Below are 19,695 nucleotides of genomic sequence, written 5' to 3'. Positions count from 1 at the left end.
CTTTAAAATAAAAGTAATAAAACAAACACCTGAGGGGTTTACTTCCTCTTTGAGTCCCTGCAAAGGTAAAGCATAATGGGCTACTATGCATCGCATAGTAGTCTATTATGCGTCACTTACCTGACACAGGAGCCAGCAAAGTCACCGGTGTCCCCTTGTGTACAGAGCCTCCATCTTCTTGGTGGGTCTCGCTACTACGGCGCTGTCATTCGGCGAAGCCGCGGTGACGTCACTCCCGTGCATTTGCACGGGAGCTGCCACTCGCGGCATATCGCCGTTGACAGCGGCTCGCTCAGTGTGCCTGCGCACCGCTGTCTACGGCGCATGCGCCGTAGACAGCGGTGCCTGTGTTTTGGCAAATATCTCCTAAACTGTGTAGGTTTAGGAGTTATTTCTTGGACCTACAGGTAAACCTTAATCTAGGCTTACCTGTAGGTCAAAGTGGTTTGTAAGGGTTTACAATCACTTTAAAACAAAGTTCACCTTTTGGAGCATTTGGAGGAATACTGTGATTTTCTTTTTTTCTTTTTAGTGATCTAAAATGAAGCCCATTGATTACAATGTGCCTCTACACACAAAACGTGTGTAAGTGCTGTGTTTTGATCAGTAATGGGGAAAAAATAAATGCAAGAAATCTGAAGTTCCAGTCAGTATTTTGTGCAAATACGCAAACACAAATATACGGAAAAATGGCTAAAGTAAAAAAAAAAAAAACTCACTTCCAGAAATGCTAATGTTCAAATATGACTACAAGGGGCATAATGTGTAACATGCTCCAGTATTTGTTTTCAAGTTTATAAATTGTATACTTTTGTTTTAAGACTATCAAACATTTTATAGATATGTATTATTTTCAAAGTATGTTGCAAGCTTTAAAACCCAGCAGTCGCTTTTTACATATTGACTGCTACAGTGTGCAGAGACAGATCTGTCATCTTCCTTCTCAGCGGGGTCCTACGGAGCGACCCCCGCTGAGCAAGTGGATGTTCACGGGGCGGATCATCACGGATCTGTCCCGTGTGAAAGAGCCCTTACAGTTACCATCTCACATGCTCCCGTTTGCCCCCCTCATTCTGCTCCTGCCTCCCAATTTCAGAGACACCATGCTGTCAATGGTGTCACTCCATTGTCCTGCTGAAAACATTCCTTGATTGCTTGCACCAGTGAAGAAGCACATTCCAGTTCGTTCCCCATTATGCTGTGCAAAAGGGGGTACGTTCCTACTGATTTGAAAATCAAGCTAGGAATGCATGCAAGTCTTGTAAATACGAGACGAGGCTATGACTGACAACAATGCCAAGCTTACGTACTGAGTATCACAACTGACCTAGCAGGTACATAATACACAAGAGCATGTGAAGTCAGAACCAATATTTCACTCTGCACACCACAAGGAAAAATATTCCTAACTCCAAGGGCATTTCAAGCATGTAAAACAGAAAGCAAAACCAAATATCAAGGTATGCTTCATGTTGGTCGATTCCTTCCTTTCTTAGACGATGTTAAATTTTTTGGTTCACTTTGTTTGCTGGGTGCAATAATTTTTCACTTTAAGTAATAAAAGAGCAGAGATATTTCTCCCTCTCTATATAAATAAAAACAGTATAATGCAAAATACTGTGTGTGTTACCTTAAACCGGCAAAAATGGTTTTCCTGCGTGAATTCCACAGGGGGTATATTACTGTTAAAGTAACCTTTTCCTGTTCCCCATAAGGCCTGAAGTTGGTTCCATTTTGCTAAGATGGCATCTCTCTCATCACCAAGTAATGTTGGCGCATTAAGGGCACTTGCTGCATTGTACAGCTGATTTGACTGAATCAAGTTTTGTGCTGGCTGTCCAAAAAGTCCACCTCCAAGAACTGGAATAAAAAGAAATTTCAAATACAGAGCAATGTGATTAAACCATATAAAGAAATGACCGATTTGCAGGTCAAATCACTCAAGCTGACATACACCAAAGAGCATCACATGCAGGGGTGTTCACTAACCATTCTGTTGTTGCTGCTGCGGTTGAGTATTGAAACCAGTCAAACCAAAACCAGTTGAAATACCAGTGCCAAGACCAGTGTTTGTTCCTGCTCCAAAAGTGCCAAATCCAAATCCTTTGTTTTGATTGCTTCCAAACAGACCTAAAGGGTACGTGAATAACCAACAATGAAATTGCAAATAAATGTACCTAAAAGTAAGGAAATCAATATCGTATACAAAAACATGCATGATTTCTACAAGAAAGCAAACATACAGTAGACAGCCTCGACAGCTTGCAACCTCAGTTAAAAGGGTGGTAATAATTCCATTTTTAATATGGGGAAGACAGCACAGACTGCGAACTTAAAGAGGATGGGCACCTGAAAAAAAAAAAATTATATATATATATATATATATATATATTTATTAAAAGCCAGCAGCTAAAAATACTGCAGCTGCTGACTTTTAATAAATGGACACTTACCTGTTCCAGGGTCCAGCAATGTTGGCAGCAGATGACGAGCAATCGCTCGTCTCTCAGCTGCCCCCGCCCCCATCCTCGGTCAGGGAATCGGGAAGTGAATCGCTGCGGCTTCACTGCCCGGTTCCCTACTGCGCATGCGCGAGGTTTCCGATGAGCGGAACTTCCACTTGGGAGTGGAATTCCGCTTTAAAAGCTGGCTTATCTTTGGATTGCACTACAAGTTAGAGGCAATCCCTCCTTAGGAAATCATTTGGGATTTTCTTTTCACGCCAAGTGAACATGGCAGATTATAATTCTTCTCCAATCAGTTACGTACCGGTAACGTCTTTCCCAGGAGTCTTTCTAAACAGCCACCTTTGGGAGACCTCAGCTCCCCCCTGCACAGGAAACACCGCCTTAGATTCAAGATTTAAGATTTAAGCCCCTCATTCTTCTAAGAGTACCTCCAGCCAGCTGGGGAGACACAAGAACATGTCATACACATAACTTTTAATCCTGGCTGTTCCCCAGGACTCCACTAGCATGTTGGGGGAATTGAGCCACCAACCCCAGTGCTGCTAGACAGAACTGCTACTCACTTAGCCAGTGGGCAGCCTCCTTATTGCAAACAACTTTTTCAGGTGGGTTATCAGTGCTGTCCTAAAAGACTCCTGGAAAAAAAAAAAAAAAAAAGTTACCGGTAGGCAACTGATTTTCCCTAAACTTCTTTTAGGACAGCCACCTTTGAGAGGTAAAACGATAAACAAGCACTTAACCCTAGGGTGGGACCACCACTTGCAGGACCCCTTTTTCCCCCTTAAGGTCTGATTCTTAGTGACCCACCGGTCCAACCTGTAGTGTTTGACAATGGTGCTACGACCTTTTAACATCCAACTTATGTTCACCCACAAGATTCAAACAGAAAGTTGGCAAAATAATTTCTTGGCCTCTGTGAAACTTAAAAAAAAAACAAAAAAAACAAAAGTAAAAAAAAAAACAAAAAAAAAAACACGGAGTTAGACTTACCGGTAACTTTCTAGGAATCTTCCAGGACAACCTCAGACATAGGGCTCCTCCCTCCGGGGAAAGGAAACACGCATACACCATGTCTTAAAAGGTGGTCCTCCAGGCCTCCCTCTTCAGTTTAACCAAGAACTACCGGAAGGCTCTGAAAGATAACGCACTAACACAACGTTATTAAATACATCCAACACCAGTCAATCCAAAACACCGGGTGGGAAACCAGGCTGTCCTGGAAGACTCCTAAAGAGTTACCGGTAAGTTTAACTCCGGTTTTCTCCTCTCATCTTCCAGGACAGCCTCTGAGATAAGCAAGAAACTTACTTTGTCAGGGCGGGACCACTGCCCGGAGGACCGTACATCCAAATGTCTGCTCACTTTCACACAATAAATCCAGACGGTAATGCTTGGCAAATGTCGAGCAGCTGGACCATGCTGCTGCTTGGCAGATAACCTCCGGAGAGGCTCCGACCCTCTCTGCCCATGAAACCAAGACTGCCCTAGTGGAATGTGCCTCAAATAACGGGGCTTGCTTACCTTCCAACTTATAAGCTTCTATAATTGCCATTCTTACAGCGATAGAAGATTGAGGCCCTGCAGCCCTTGCGGACCCCTGAAAAATTAACAAAGAGGCAGATCCTAAATTCTTTAGTAATCTCTAAACTAAAAGGCTCCTCCTAACATCCAATAAACTTAAAGATTCCTCCCCACTTACACCCGAGGTGGATCAGAAAGTTGGCAGGACAATATCCTGCATCCTATGAAACGTACAAACTACCTCAGGGAGAAAACTAGGATCTGTCTTAACAACAATCCTATCCTCAATTAACAAAAACGTCTCCCTAATAGAAAGCCTGCAAATCACTCAACCTTCTGGCTGAGGTGTTTGCTATCAAAAACACCATTTTGAGTACCACCCATTTTAACATGGCATCCTCCAAAGGCTCAAAGGGACTACTGGTAAGCGCTTTGGAGGACCACAGAGAGGTCCCAAGTGGGGCAGGATTTAACTTTCACTGGTCTGGACCTCGCAAGGGGCTTGAAAAAATTCCTAATGAACTGATTCTGCTGAAGAGAGGTCTGCAAGAAAATACTCAAGGCCGCAGACTGCACCTTTAGGGTACTAACAGAAAGGCCCAGTTCCACACCTGCCTGAAGAAAATCCAGGACCGCCGGGATCCCAGGAGGATTCAGACCTTGCTCTACCAACCAGGAATTAAATCTCTTCCATACTTTGGCATAGATTGCCCTGGTTACTGGCTTACAGCACTCAAGAAGAGATTTTATCCCTATCCGAAAATCCCTGAGCTCTCAACAGCTGTTCCTCAGATCCCAAGCTGATAGCTTGAGGTTCTCTATCCGAGGATGTAGAATTGGCCGCTGGGAAATCAGATCTTCTCTGACCGGAAGAGGTAGAGGAGGACAGATGGCCAGTCTTTTTAGGATGGCAAACCAGGGTCTCTTTGCTCAGAATGGTGTCACTAGGATGAGATCCATCGATTCTGCTAGAAATTTTTGGAGGACCGCAGCTATCAGCCTAACTGGAGGAAAGGCATAACACAGGTTGAACTGCCAAGGGTTGGCAAAGGCGTCTATTCCTATGGCCTGATCTTGTGGGTGGACAAAAAAAAAAAAAAAAAAAAAAGAATTGCTCCACCTTCTTGTTGGCCTCCGAGGCAAAAAGATCCACCTCTGGTTGTCCCCAATGTCCTACAATCTGCCCGAATACTTCCATGTTGAGGGACCACTCGTCCTGACACACCCGCCGACGGCTGAGAAAATCCGCCAGTGTATTTTGAGAGCCTTTCAGGTGAATGGCTGGCAATGAGGCCAGATTCACCTCTGCCCAGCACAGAATCTCGCTGGCTATAGTCTGCATGGCAGGACTCCTTGTGCCCCCCTGTTTTTTTACATATGCGACAGCTGCCGCATTGTCTGTTCGAACATGTAGGTGTAATCCCCTTATCTGGGATTGAAAGACCTCCATGGCTCTCAGAATAACCTCTTCCACGGCCTTTATGACCCATCCAATGTTTTTTGGGGCTGTCTTTCACCTGCTGGCCCTGTTGTCTGGAGCATCTAAAAAAAAAAAATAAAAATAAAAAAAAAAAAAAAGAAGTTTGCCCTCAGACTTCCTCTTCCTCTCAGGAAACACCTTCTTCCTATCCTGAGTGCGCTCCAATGCCTCCTGAAGGCTTGGCCCAAACAAGTTGTCACCCGAAAAGGGTAATCCACAAAGCTTTAATTTGGAGGCAGATTCGCCCTTCCAAGCTTTAAGCCATACCGTCCTTCGTGCTGCATTTACCAAGGTGGCTGACCTAGCGGCCAGTTTCACCAATTCCGGAGGCATCCGCTAAAAAGCCCTCTGCTATGAACAGGAGGGGAAAAGACTTCAGGAACTGTTGTCTGGAAGTACTCGCTGAAATATGGGACTGCAACTGCGATAATCAGCACTCCAGGTTCCTGGCAATGCACGTAGCTGCTAGGGCTGGTTTCAACCCAATTGAAGAGGCATCCCAAGCCCTCTTCAGCAACACATCCCCTCTCCCATCCATGGGATCCCTGAGCGATCCTAAATCATCAAAGGCCAAGTCTGTCTTTTTTGAGACTTTAGCCAAAGGTGCGTCCAATTTAGGCACCTTATTCCATGGATGCGAAACATCCGCTTCAAACGGGAACCTCCGCTTGAGGCTACCAGAGAAGAAAGGTCTCTTTTCTGGCTGTTCCCACTCCCGCAGAATAAAATCAATTAGGGATTTATGTACGGGAAAGACCCTGGCTTTCTGAGCACTAGACCCCTGGTACATTAGGTCGTGCTTGGACAGTTGAACCTACTCCTCACGAATTTCTAATGTGTCATGAATAGCCTAAAAAAAAAACAAAGAGACAAAAAGGACAAAATTTCCATTAAAGAGACTCCCTGACCCACAACCATCACTGTGCCTGGGTCAGTATAGGAAGTGCCTATCCCATCACCAAGGGTTCCCCACCCAGGGAGGGAGAATCTGGGTCTCTAGAACCCTAAACCCCCCCAGTGTAAGTATGGTCCACCCTCGCCATCCTACCCGGGAGGTACCGGAGCCCACTGAACTGGGAGTCCGTAACCTGAACCGCCGTCTTCATGCTCCTGTGCCTTGCGCAGCCTAGCTGGGCTTTCCACACCACTCCGGGTGCCCGTGTACTCCACCACTGCACCTCTAGAGACCAGAACTGTGTCTCACGGCGCCTCCGGATGACGCAGTTACGCCGGAAGTCCCATCACTTCCGCCCGCTGGAACGCACACAAGCCCCGCCCCTTGGCGTCTGCTGCAAACGATCGCCAGAACGGCCGAGCGTCTCACGCGCTGGCCGCACTACCACAGGTACCGCGCTGTGAGGGTCAAAGGGCAGAATCGCCAATCTTCCTGAGCTAACGGCAGCGGGGGGACAAGCATCCTGCTCTTCCCCAGCAGGACAGAGGGATGCCTAGGCAGGAGGCCGCCAACGCCAAGTGTTAGTTCCTCTAACGTGCTCCTTCCCGTCCGGCAGGAAACACAATAACTAAAGAGGGAGGCCTGGAGGACCACCTTTTAAGACATGGTATATGCGTGTTTCCTGGCCCGGAGGGAGGAGCCCTGTGTCTCAGAGGCTGTCCTGGAAGACGAGAGGAGAAAAAAACCTGGTACAGAAATATTTGTAGAAAAGGGAGCCCCTGATTGGAAATGCCCTCTGCGTACCAGCTGTTGAAAATGTCTCCAGTAGATGGAGTGGGTTTCCCCTTTTCTGCTACTTAGCAGGGCCACAACCCAATCCGAGAAGCTCTTCCCTTCAGCAATTCTACTTTGGAAGCCATGCAGGGAGAACCCACCGCTCCACCTGGGGACAGCAGAATGGACCCCCGAGATAAAGGTCCTCTTGGATTGGCAGTATTGAGGAAAATTCCACGCCAGATCATATCAGCTTGGGAACCACAGCCTCCCGGGCCAATGGGGTGCAATGAGAATAGGAGACATAACCTTGGTTTGAAGATAAATAGGAACAGGTCATCCAGATAGGCGATTACTGAAATGACCGAGTCGCACACATTCCCTGGTTCCACCGTCAGCCTGACAAATTTTTGACAGTTCACCATGGGAATGAGCAGATAAGTGTCCCTCAGGTCTGGGATTGCCATTAAAGCGGAAGTAAACCCATCCATAAAACAGTTTAATTTCCGGCATGTGCCAGAAATGTAACACTCCCATTGGTTGTGCCTTCAACCAAACTGTCAAACCATCCAATAGCTGGTGTCATAACTGATAACATGTGAAGCATCATGGCAGTTGTAGATTAAACAGAGGCTAAGATGGCAGCTTCCTTGGCTGAAAACGACAGGAGGGTTTACTTACACTTTAAGCAGTTTGGAGGGGGAGGGACCAAGTCTATACGGAGCCTTCTGTAAATTATTCTGTTCCCTCAGGCCCTGAATTTAGGGAAGTCCCTGAGTCAGGGGTTGTTTAACAGAGGGAGAACAGACCTTCTGTATATGAAGTTGCATGTTTGGGGTGCGAACCCAGAAACTCAGTGCTGGTGGGCAGAAATTCTAAGTCATTAGCCACTGTTCTGCCACCTTTATCCCTCTGGTCATGGAGTGATAACAGCTTTTACTCCTGGGATACCCAGGGTGGCACGGATGGCTCCAAGAGATCATCCACCTTCTCCAGGGAAGGCTTGTAGTAAGAGGGCTTAAAGCACTCCCCATCCAACCCCTCTGACTCCACCAGGGAGCATGAAGAAGCGCTAACTGGCTCCTCTACCTCCCCTTGAAAAGAAGGATTTCCTCACCGGGTCTTGCCATCCTTTGACGGCTTTCACCCAAGCTTCCAGGACCAGGAACACCCCTTTTTTTTTTTTTTTTTAAACATACTGATGTGGCATTAGTAACTAGGCCCTTGCCTATTTTCAGGATACTGTGCTGTTTACTATTCAATACCCAAGCAGGAAATACCCTATCCGAGACTGAACCTATGGTTTGAGTCCTGCTAGTCCGGAGTGCCAGTCACCAAGTCACTGTTGATACAATGTTTAGGATTTTTCAGGGAGGGTAGTAAGGCTGACGCATTATCATGCAGCTTGGCAAACTGGTGATAAATGGCCGGGGGTGTGCTTGCAAATTCAAGCCGGTGACCCTTCCTTACTATCCCCAGAAGACATGATTGGAGGAGACCACTACCCGCTATGGGAGGAAGGCCCCCAATCTTCCTTCGGACCGTTTGGGAGGACGAACCCCCCCCCCCCATTTGCCCCGCCTTTCTGATCCAAAGACCTCTTTGGAAAGTCAGCCTTTGGGACCCTGAATTCTGAGGGCGAGACTTATTCCTTGCTTCCTTCCCTGTACTACACCAGATGGAAAAAGGACTCTCACCTATCAGCCATCTGATCTAAACGGGTTCCAGACCAGGACCCAACCAAAACAAGCTCTCCATGAGAATCCCACAGAGTTTGGCCTTGGACGCACTGTCCTCCTGCAAAGCTTTAGCCGAGATGACTAAGGTTGAGGATAGGGCAGACATATGCATTGCTTCAGTCAAGGCATCCACACTATATGCCACCCCTCACAAGAACATGGGAAAGGACAAGATTGTCTGTCCCGTCCCTGCCCCTATGTGTGTCCCAAGGTAGAGTCCCAGGTGTCATTCACGAGCAAATCCATTCTCTTGTCCATGGGAACTCTCCCAGGTAAAGGTCTGTATGCCTGGAAACCTGATAGAAGGCTGTGTCCTGTCTGGGTACCCTACCGACTGAAGTCCTCAGTGAAAAGAAAACCTAGGCTTCAGGGCCCTTGAAAGGAAGTGTTTCCTCCCCAGATCTTGCCAATCTTTGATGGCTTCCACCAGACCTTCCTGAGCCAGGAACAACTTCTTCTGTTCCCCCAGGCCCAGATACATCTAACCATGGAGCGATAGCAGCTTCTTCTCCTGGATTCCCAAGGTGGTACGGGTGTTTCCCAAGAGATCCTCCAACCCCTCAAGGGAAAGCTTGTAGCGAGAGGGTCCAGCGGGCTCAGCACCCAACCGCTCTCCCTAGGACTCCACCTGGGAGCCTGAAGAAGCGTTAACTGGCTCCTCAGCTTGTCACAAGTGCCCCCCCCCATGCCCCTCCATTAGAGGAGAATAAGACCGGCGGGCAGGTGCAATACTCTGCTGAGCTTGGGGGAGGGGGGGGTTATGAACTCCACTGAAAAAAGGGGCATACTGGGGATTGCAGTTCCTCAGGCTTACTGGACAAAGGGAATGCCGGGCATTGCAGTTCCTCCAGCTCACTTAAAACCAAAGGCAAGGCCCTACTCCTAAGCAGAGTTTTACCAGGAGTGTCCCTACGATCAAACACAACCAAGGTTGCAGTACCACCTCCCAACCCCTTGACCACCAGAGTGGTCTACATCCGTGGAGCTATTAGGAAAAAGGGAAAGGGAATACGCACCCCAGGGTTCCTCTCACCTTAGTGGCTGGTGCTGGTTTTACCAAGAGTAGTCGCATGACAGCAGAGCGTGACCAGATCTCAATGGAACCAGTTCACACAACTCCGGGCGGCTGCGGAGCGCACTACAGAAGGGTCCTGTGCGTCTTTGGCTCAATTTCAGGTCCGAATTCAGGCAAAAATTAGGACCCGATTTGATCCCTGCAATGAACAGGGAAGCACCAGACCGCCTGCTGCGAGCCACTGTGCAAACAGTGTGAACCCAGCCTTACTGTGCTTATGGCATCACGAGACTCAAAAAACATATCAAAAAACAAACTTAGGTGCATTACTGATGCATTCTTGCTTAGTTTTCAAAGTATTTCAATGGGAAGGTGCCTTTTTATTTTTAACTGACCAAAAATGCAGCAAGCAAGATTCTCAACACCGCAACGAAAGCACAACAGACCAGTGTGAAGACATAAAAATAATTTAAAGAGATGCATTTTTCTTGCACTAAAAAGGTGTCAATTGCCGACAAATTCATTTCAAATCATATTACGTTCAAAATTTATATATATATATATATATATATATATATATATATATATATATATATATATATATATATATATATATATATATATATATATATTTCTCCCCCCCACATTTTCAATACCAAAATATCCATTTGGTGCACCTCTAGTTAAACTAGACGACACTCTGCACCTTATGGAGCATTCTACTGTTGACGTTTTAAAGCAGAACTTCAAACTCATTCACAGGACCATTTACAAAGTGCAGCATGGCTGGCACAAGGCCAGTGGGAATCCTGCTATGAAGTCAAAAGGCTTCACGGGCAGTTTCCCTTAGTTAAGATGCTAGGGACCCAAAGCCTAGCAAAGAACAGGCTCGAGTGAGGACAGTGCTGGACCCCTGGTAAGGCAAATGTCCTATTAAAACATTTTTTTTTTTTTTAAAGCAAAATGTAGGCAACAGAAAAATGGCATTTCTGCAAGTACATGTTAGTGTGAGGCAGCTGATTGATTTTTTTAATCCTTGTCTGGACACCAAATTTTTCCACTTTGCAGAGGAACTTTTTATTCTGAGCATCCACTCTGACTGGCGGTAGGTTACAATGAATCTCTATGTGCTTACCTGTTGTGCCAGTGTTAGTAGGGGCTGAGAAACTAAAACCGGTGCCAGAAGCAGTAGTAGATGTGGTTCCAAAACCACCAAAACCACCTGAACAAGAAGAGGGAATTATTAAGTATGACAGAACGTAGATTTATCAATTGTTTTAAAACAAATAAATAAGGTCTCAACAAAAAACACTGAAAATGCACAAAGCCAAACAAGGAGCAATTAGGATATAAAAGGTGTCAGGAAAAGTATACAGATGTAACAAGATGCAATACAATACTGACATAAGAATGTATCATGCACACATTTTTAGCCTTGCCAAATTCAAGCTATGCATACACTAATGTTTTTGTGTATATAGCATCAAAATATCTGATAAACACACACACACACGACAGGAAAACCTTCCCCCCCAAAGAAATACTTTCCTAGGAGATCTCATTTAGGCCCGTTCCCAGTCTAACCTGACAGACTGGTACTAATCTTTCCCTACCATTTTCTCTACTCAAGTAAACCACATACATTCAAATAACTTAAAATATATGCAATACATGCATGCTCTCAGAAAATATATATTAAAAAAAAAAAAAAAAGGATGTTCCCAAGAAAAGCTAATAGGCTCTGATTTCAGATATCAATATAGTTTTTTTTTTTTTTTTTTTTTTTTTTTTTTTAGGGAAAACCACCACAAGAGGACACTTGGGTTTTATAATTTTAAGAGAATTGCTGACCTTTACAATAATGCCCAACTGGGGTGACATGTTTGGCTGGACATCTAGTTGCCCAGAACTTCCCGCTTTCTCAACTAGGTCAGAATGAAGTGACCTCCCCCTGCAGCCTCCTGGGATGCCAACGTCACACATATTATGAGGTAGGGTTTTGCCGATGGGTGCATAAAAACAGATTTCATGCACACACAGACATGACACCACTTTAGTAGGTTTTTGGGAACCGGCAGAGGCCCGACAGCATTATTGTGCATGCACTCATAGGGCAAGTATCTGCAAGATACCAGTGGCATGCGGCTGTGTGCACAGGAAACACCAGTGAGCGCGCAGAGGTGAGCTACAGATCTCTGCTATTTCCAAAATACCTGGCAGACACCTGTGGAACATCTGCATACACAAGCGATTATGGAACATGGCAGCTCTAAGAAGGCACAATAGTTTCAGAACCACTTCCAGAAATGTATAAAGCCTAAAGGATATCACAAAACCAAAGTTTCTGAAAACATTGGACTGTAAGTGAGCCTAAATATGTAGTTTTCTCTTCAATTCCATCTAAACCTGGTAGGCTGTACAATTTGGCTGTTGCATGCGTGTCCAGCTTAAGACAAAGAAACATGCAATGTCCAGGATGACCTACCCAGAGAGAGGACAAATATACACATTTATTGACATGCAAACAAATAAGTTAAGAGCATCACACTTTAAAAACTGATCATGGAACATGCTTAAACAGAGTGATAGAGCTGCGCGATTAATCGTTAAAAGAATCAAGATCGCGTTTCTATCCCCCCCCCCCCTCTCAATCTTAACTCAGCGTTTTCCCGATTTAGCAAAGTTCTCTGACAGGTTAAAAAAAAAAAAAAACACACACACACACACACACACACACACAGCCTAGGCAATGATTAAAGAGAAACACTAACAATTTAGTTCTTTGGCTTAAAGAAATAAAAGACTAAGGCCCCTTTAACACTTGTGCGACTTGTCCTGCATCTGCAAAGTCGCACCCCATGATTTCCAAATGATTTCCAATCATATCTGCGCAACTTCAAGTCACACCAACTTCAAAGTAGTCCCTTTGGTTAGACTTTGATGAGAGCTGACACAAGTTTACACATCAAAATCACGGTAGTGTGAAAGGGGCCTAAACTGTTTTCTGACACTTGTTGCTTACAAATTAAAATCAGTATTTTTTGCTAGATTACTACTTAGAACAGAGAATATATGTGTGCATCTCCTAGAGAATAAAATGGAGGTTGTTGCAATATTTTATGTCACACGGCATTTGCGCATTGTTCTTTCAAAACGCAATTTTTTGGGAAAAAAATACACATGAATATAAAAAAAATAAAAATAAAAACCTACGGTTCTCATTTTGCCCAGAATCGAGCAGCTCGATGATATATGTCAAACCTTTCTGTCCTAACAACCAAAATACTCTGTACAATGGCAAGCACTATGCAGGAGGGATGTTTCACCAACTGACATGACCTTTAGAAAACTATTAAAGCTATTTAAACCCAAAACAATATCATATTGCAGAATACCAATTCCTAAAGTGCAACTTTGGCCAAAAATTTAAGTCCTGCTAGATCACTTCAGGCTGGCCCTTTTAGCAGGTATAACTACGTAATACTTTAAAAATAAGTAACAAACAATGTAGCGCTACAACGTCAAAAAATGTAAAAAACCTAGACATAAATCACCAAATGATCTGGTAGTGAAATCAAACTTAAAAGGTCAGCACACATATCACATGTTGTGCAGTCCAGTAAGGAATACAGAAAATGTGCTTCAGTGAACTAACAATATGAGCATAAAAAAGTCCAACTATGACAAAATAATGTGAAACGTGAGTCCAGATATTCCGTTGGTATGAACTATGTATAGCCTTCCGTTCACAGCCAGAAAATATTATTATAGAAAACAGTGGATACCCTTACCGAAAATGGTGGACACAAACTACTGTATAGTAAATGTGTCATGCAGGCTTATGTGCGTCACACACCATTCGTATACATCAGGTCATGGATCACCATCCGAATAGTTGCTGCCCACTTCAGGATCGTTACACCTCAGATCTCCAGGGTTTTCAACTCTCTCGAAGGTTCCGGTCAGCTAGGAGCTCAGAGCGGGTTCACCATAAACAAGTAAGGACACAATGCCTCTCATAGTGAAATTCCACCATTAAAAGGTTTTATTTGCAAAAAAATTCCAAATGACATAAAAAAAAAAAAAAATTACAAATATCCAAAAAGAATCTCGTGATCCAATAAAAATGAACGATAAAAAGAGCAATATGGGGAGCAGGAAACGCTAAACCGACGCGTTTCGACTAATAAGCCTTCTACTGGGGCAATGCTTATGGTGTACTCGCTCTGAGCTCCTAGCTGATCGGAACCTTCGAGAGAGAGTTGAAAACCCTGGACACCTATACGAATGGTGTGTGACACACAAGCCTGCATGACACATTTACTATACAGTAGTTTGTGTCCACCCTTTTCTGTAAGGGTATCCACTGTTTTCTATAATATTTTCTGGCTGTGAACAGAAGGCTATACATAGTTCATACCAACGGAATATCTGGACTCACGTTTCACATTATTTTGTCATAGTTGGACTTTATGCTCATATTGTTAGTTCACTGAAGCACATTTTCTGTATTCCTTACTGGACTGCACAACATGTGATATGTGTGCTGACCTTTTAAGTTTGATTTCACTACCAGATAATTAGGTGATGTCTAGGTTTTTTAATTTTTTTGACATTATAGCGCTACATTGTTATCATTCGTTATTTTGACTTAGTTTGTTTGTATGTTAGCTGCTGTTTTGTGTTATATCACCATTTTTTGTCACTTATATATGGAGCGCAGTGTTTTCCCCCTCTTTTTGCTTTAAAAATAAGCGCCTATACTGTTTAAAATCCAGTATATACGGTCTCACCCTGCTCTGCACATGCTCAGTTGCTCTCTATTTTTTGACATTGCTGAGTTTGTAGAGGCCGATCTGCTGGCAGCCTTTACAGCCAGGGAAACTGCTTCTGTTTGAACTCCAAGTGCCATGGTGCTGCACATGTGATTACCAGTAGTTAAATGTGACAAATTCGCATTTCCAGCATTCCAGGAATTTGTTTGCTTTTCAAAACCAGTAAATTGTTAGGTTTAGTTCCACTTTGATTTACTACTGGGGCTGGAGACAATTTACAGCACACACTAATTGGGTAGCATAATCATTAACCTCCCTGGCGGTACGATTATTTTTGATTTTAGGTGCTAAAAGCGGTACAATTATTTTGCATGAAAATTTGGCGTTTTATATTGTAGTCCTGTAATTCTTAGGAATAACTCAAATCTGTCCAAACAAGAGTCTAGCAGACATCCGGGTATGATAAAGTTTGAAAAAATGAAATCAAATTATAATATAACAAATTATACCAAATAATCTAACAATAATAAAAATTATTCAATAATGTAATCAAATCAAAAACACTTAAATTTGCTCAGTTGCAGAATTGTCACTGTCATTACTTTTCAGTATTTGATGACGGATCTCCCCACAAATCGCTATCGCTCAATTCTGCGAGTGATTCCAATTTATTATCGCTGTTTTCTAGCTGGTCTAAAATCATTTTTGATGTAAAAAAGGGACAGTTTTGGTTTCTATGGACAATCTCCAGTTTCCAGGCATAAAGAGCAGTTTTTATATTATTAACCTCCCTAGCGGTAATCCCGAGTCTGGCTCGGGTTGGGATTTTCATTACAATAGCGGTAACCGCGAGCCAGACTCAGGTTTGCACCGCTCGATGCAGGGGAGGACACAGGGATCGTTACTTACCTTGTCCCCTGGATCCAGCGATGTCCGCCGCGCTGTGTGATCGAGCCGTCCTCCGCTCGATTCACAGTGCCGAATGCCGCCGAGCTCCGTTCCCTGCGACGTTACGGCGCACGGGAGCGGAGAACGGCGGCAAATTTAAAAAAGTAAAAACACACAAAACACACACAGCACTGTAATCTTACAGATTACAGTGCTGTAGTAAAAAATACACACCCCCTTTGTCCCTAGTGGTTTGTGCAGTGCCCTGCATGCACTTTTATATTATAAATACTGTTTTTTACTGCTTGGAATTTGGAGATTGTCCATAGCAACCAAAACATGTCCCTTTTTCAGTTTTTTTTGGATTTGATTACATTATTGAATAATTTTTATTATTCTTTATTATATTATAAACTTTATCATACCCGGGATGTCCGCTAGACTCTGGTTTGAAGAGATTTCAGAGCGTTATTCCTAAGAATTACAGGACTACAAAATAAAAGCCAGATTTCCATGCAAAATAATTGTACCGCTTTCAGCACCTTATTCCAGACTGAATCATACCACCAGGGAGGTTAAACTGCATGCAGGGCACTGGGCAGACCACTAGGGACAAAGGGGATGTGAAATTATTACATACAGCAATGTAATCTGTAAGATTACATTATACTGTATGTAATGTGTGTGTTTCACTCTTTGAATTTGTTGCCGTTCTCCATCCCCGTGCGTCGCAACACTCGCAGGGAATGGAGATCGGCTCCGTGAAGAATCGAGCAGAGGACGAGCAGCTCGTACAGCGAGGGGACATCGCTGGATCCAAGGGAGAAGGTAAGTAAACGTCCTCCTGGATTCAGCGATGCGGTCCCGAGTCTGGCTCGGGGTTACCACCAGGGGAGTTAATGTGGAATGTATTGTTGCTTACTAAAGTGTATTAAAATGCATCTTAAGTGCATTTTTTATTAAGTTGTTATGGCTAAAGTTCCACTTTAACCACTTCAGCCCCAGAAAGAATTTACCTACTTCCTGACCAGGCCATTTTTTGCGATTCGGCACTGCGTTGCTTTAACTGACAATTGTGCGGTGGTGCGACGCTGTACCCAAACAAAAATTGACGTCCTTATTTTCCCTCCCACAATTAGAGCTTTTGTTTGGTGGTATTCGATCACCTCTGCGGTTTATAATTTTTTGCACTATAAAAACAAAAAAAAAATTTTTCTGCTATGAAACATTTCCCTGCAAAAACAAAAAATAATGTATTCATAAGTTTAGGCGGATATGTATTCTGCTACATATCTTTTGTAAAAAGAATCCCTAAAGCGTATATTGATTGGTTTGTGCAAAAGTTATTGTGTCTACAAAACAGGGAATAGATTTATGGCAATTTTATTCTTTTTTACTAGTAATAGCGGCGCTCAGCGATTCTTAGCAGGACTGCAACATTGTGGGGAGAGATCGAAAAACCTGGCATTTTTTGGGAACCAGTGACATTACAGTAATCAGTTGACACTGGCAGGGAAAGAGTTATCAGGGGTGATCAAGGGGGTAGTAAATGTGTTCCCTGCAAGACCGTTATTTCTAAAATTTTCTTAAAGTGATTGTAAAAAGGATTGTTTATTTATTTATTTATTTTTAAATACCAAACATATTTGCCTCCATTGTGCAGCTTGTTTTGCACAGAGGGGCCCCAAACATCCTCTTCTGGGGTCCCCTGGTAGCAGCAGATAATCCCTTAGGAGAAGCGCTCTCCCGAGTCCAGCATTTGCATCCACAGACACAAATGCCGGACTCAGCCCTGCCCCCCCACCCCCCCCCCCCCCCGGTCATTGGATTTGACTGACAGCAGCGGGAGCCAATATCTGAACTGCTATCAGTGACTGCTAGGCGTTTTTCACCTTAACGCACCCCTTTAAGTTCTTCCAATCTTTCACCATGCGGTTTGTAAAATTTGATTTTGCTTGCAAATAACATGGGGTATAGTTAACTGCACAGAACAATGTGCTATAAACCTTTATAAATCCAGACTTCAAAAGTATCCTTGTTCTAGAGTATGAAAAAGAGGATTCATTCCACCCACACATAAAAAAAAAAAAATGGTACTTTAGTTTTGGGTAACAGAACAGTAAGAAAAAAATAAAAAAAAAAAAATAAAAAAAAAGTGTAATATACTTCGGAAATACTGGAAAATTTACATCCATCTTTGGACAAAGTTATAGAACAGTTAGAACAGCAGAATTTAATCCTAGACAATTGGGGAAGGAAAAGAAAGAATTTTAGAGGACCATAAAGAAAAACAGAATGGAAGCCGATCATGACAGAGGATGAAGGGAAGATAGTATAGGTTGCCGTCTATAGGACACTGAGCAAAGGAAGGCAGGCAAAGGACAGAGAGGCTGACCATGATCACAGGATGCTAGCATGACCCGCTCATGGACCACCTAGACACCTTTCACACTGGGGCGTTTTTCAGGCGTTTTTTTCAGGCGCTTTAGCTTTAAAAAATGTGCCTGAAAGAAGCCACAACTGCAATCCCAATGTAAAAGCCCGAGTGCTTTCACACTGAGGAGTTGCGCTGGCAGGGCGTAAAAAAAAGTCCTGCAAGCAGCTTCTTTGCAGCGCTTTTGGAGTGGTGAATACACCGTTCCTAAAGCGCCCCTTCCCATTGAAATCAATGGGAAGAGCCTGCAAAACGCCTGAAAAGCGCTTTTGGCAGCAGTGCTTTGTGGGCGCTTTTAACCCTTTATTTAGCCATTAGCAGGGGTTAAAAGCTCCCCAATAGCGCTGAAAAGACGCTGATAAAGCGCTGCTAGTTTAAGCGGAGCTTTATGAGCATTTTTTTGGGCGCTGAGATTGTGAAAGGGCTCTTAAAGCACTCGGGCTTTCACATTGGGATTGCAGATGAGGCTTCTTTCAAGCGCTTTTTTTTTTTTTTAAACGCTAAAGCGACTGAAAAACGCACAAGTGTGAAAGGGGTCTTAGGAATGAGAGGGAGAAGAGGCAGAATGGGAGCTTTTTGCTGCCGATGTATAAAGGGCTGTGTGGTAGCTATTAATGATCAGCTGGGCGAGGGTACGAAATGGGATCTAGTAAGAAAATCGCATCACAAGGATTACAAAAGAAAAAAAAAAAAAAAAAAAAAAACGTCTTGCTACCACAGTTCATAGGACAGAAAACGTGAACATTACAACGGTATATTTTTACTTACTTATTTTATTTTTTACAGGTGGATCACAAAGACGACGTACCCCACTAAACTGAACAAAACTTGAGATGGCAACAGATTGGTGGAATGTGTGTGATATAGAACTGCAGTGGTCCAAGAATCAAAATAATTTATAGTGTAAAAAACAAAAAAACAAAGTTAATATCTAATCGATGCATTGGAATGAAGCTTGAACCTGTAGTAGAAGAATACTACTGAATTTTAGCTTTGTTTCATAGATCAGAAATTTTGTTAGAACACCCTTAAAGACATCCAAGAGCCGATTCCCAGAGACATACCACAATTACACCCATCAAGGCAAATATTTCACTTAATTGTTAATGCAAAATCATGTAGAGATAAATGCTATATCACTTGGGATTCTTGGATCACTGCAGAGGAGACCATGACAAACATCACATACATTCTTTATTTTTCTACCTGCACTTGCCAGGGTGTTACCAAAATTGAAGGGTGGCGCTGGAGCAGTGGAAACACTGAAGTTCCCAATGTTAAAGTTTAGGGCAGGGTTAGCAGCTAGTCCGAAACCACCAAAGTTAAACCCAGTGGTGTTGGACGGCGCTGGCTCAAGCCCTCCAAATCCTGATGAGTGGGAAGCATGAAGAAAAAAAAAAAAAAAGGTGGCAGGAAGTAAAAACAAGTTTAGAGAGGAATATAGGAAAGCATATATCCAGGATGGTTTAATAAAAATAAAAAGTATAGGAAAAAAAAAAAAAAAAAAAATCATATATCCACGTTGGCTTTATTAATAAAGATCGAAAACACTCATGCATAGTATGCCAAGGTACTGCAATTACATATTAAATATACCATACTATATATTCAACAATTGAAAAAGTTCTCACACGTGCCACATTTATGCCGGTGAAAGGTATGTTTATGTTGATGCAACTGACAGTATCAATATTTCACACCTTCAG

The 19,695-nt window shown here is 43.4% G+C and overlaps 1 protein-coding gene across 3 annotated transcripts in view; it reads right to left on the bottom strand.

Moving 5' to 3' along the window:
- The window catches only part of NUP54 (nucleoporin 54), a 54,407-nt gene that overhangs the window by 22,012 nt on the left and 12,700 nt on the right, over positions 1-19,695 (bottom strand). The window contains exons 3-6 of one of the 3 annotated variants that reach the window (XM_077476505.1): positions 19,196-19,357; positions 11,028-11,114; positions 1,990-2,130; positions 1,631-1,860 (exon numbers count right to left, since the gene is read on the bottom strand). In XM_077476505.1, coding sequence (XP_077332631.1) covers positions 1,631-1,860; positions 1,990-2,130; positions 11,028-11,114; positions 19,196-19,357 — 620 coding nt within the window. The remainder of the gene's footprint in view (positions 1-1,630; positions 1,861-1,989; positions 2,131-11,027; positions 11,115-19,195; positions 19,358-19,695) is intronic. The other 2 variants (XM_077476506.1, XM_077476507.1) reach the window with 2 other exon arrangements.

The sequence above is a fragment of the Lithobates pipiens genome, unplaced genomic scaffold (assembly GCF_037356315.1).
Source record: "Lithobates pipiens isolate NorthernLeopardFrog02 unplaced genomic scaffold, aLitPip1_a1.2 Scaffold_13, whole genome shotgun sequence".
NCBI classification, from domain to species: Eukaryota; Metazoa; Chordata; class Amphibia; order Anura; family Ranidae; genus Lithobates; species Lithobates pipiens.
The sequence above is the reverse complement of the archived record's forward strand: the minus strand, read 5'-3'. Positions and strand labels throughout refer to the sequence as shown.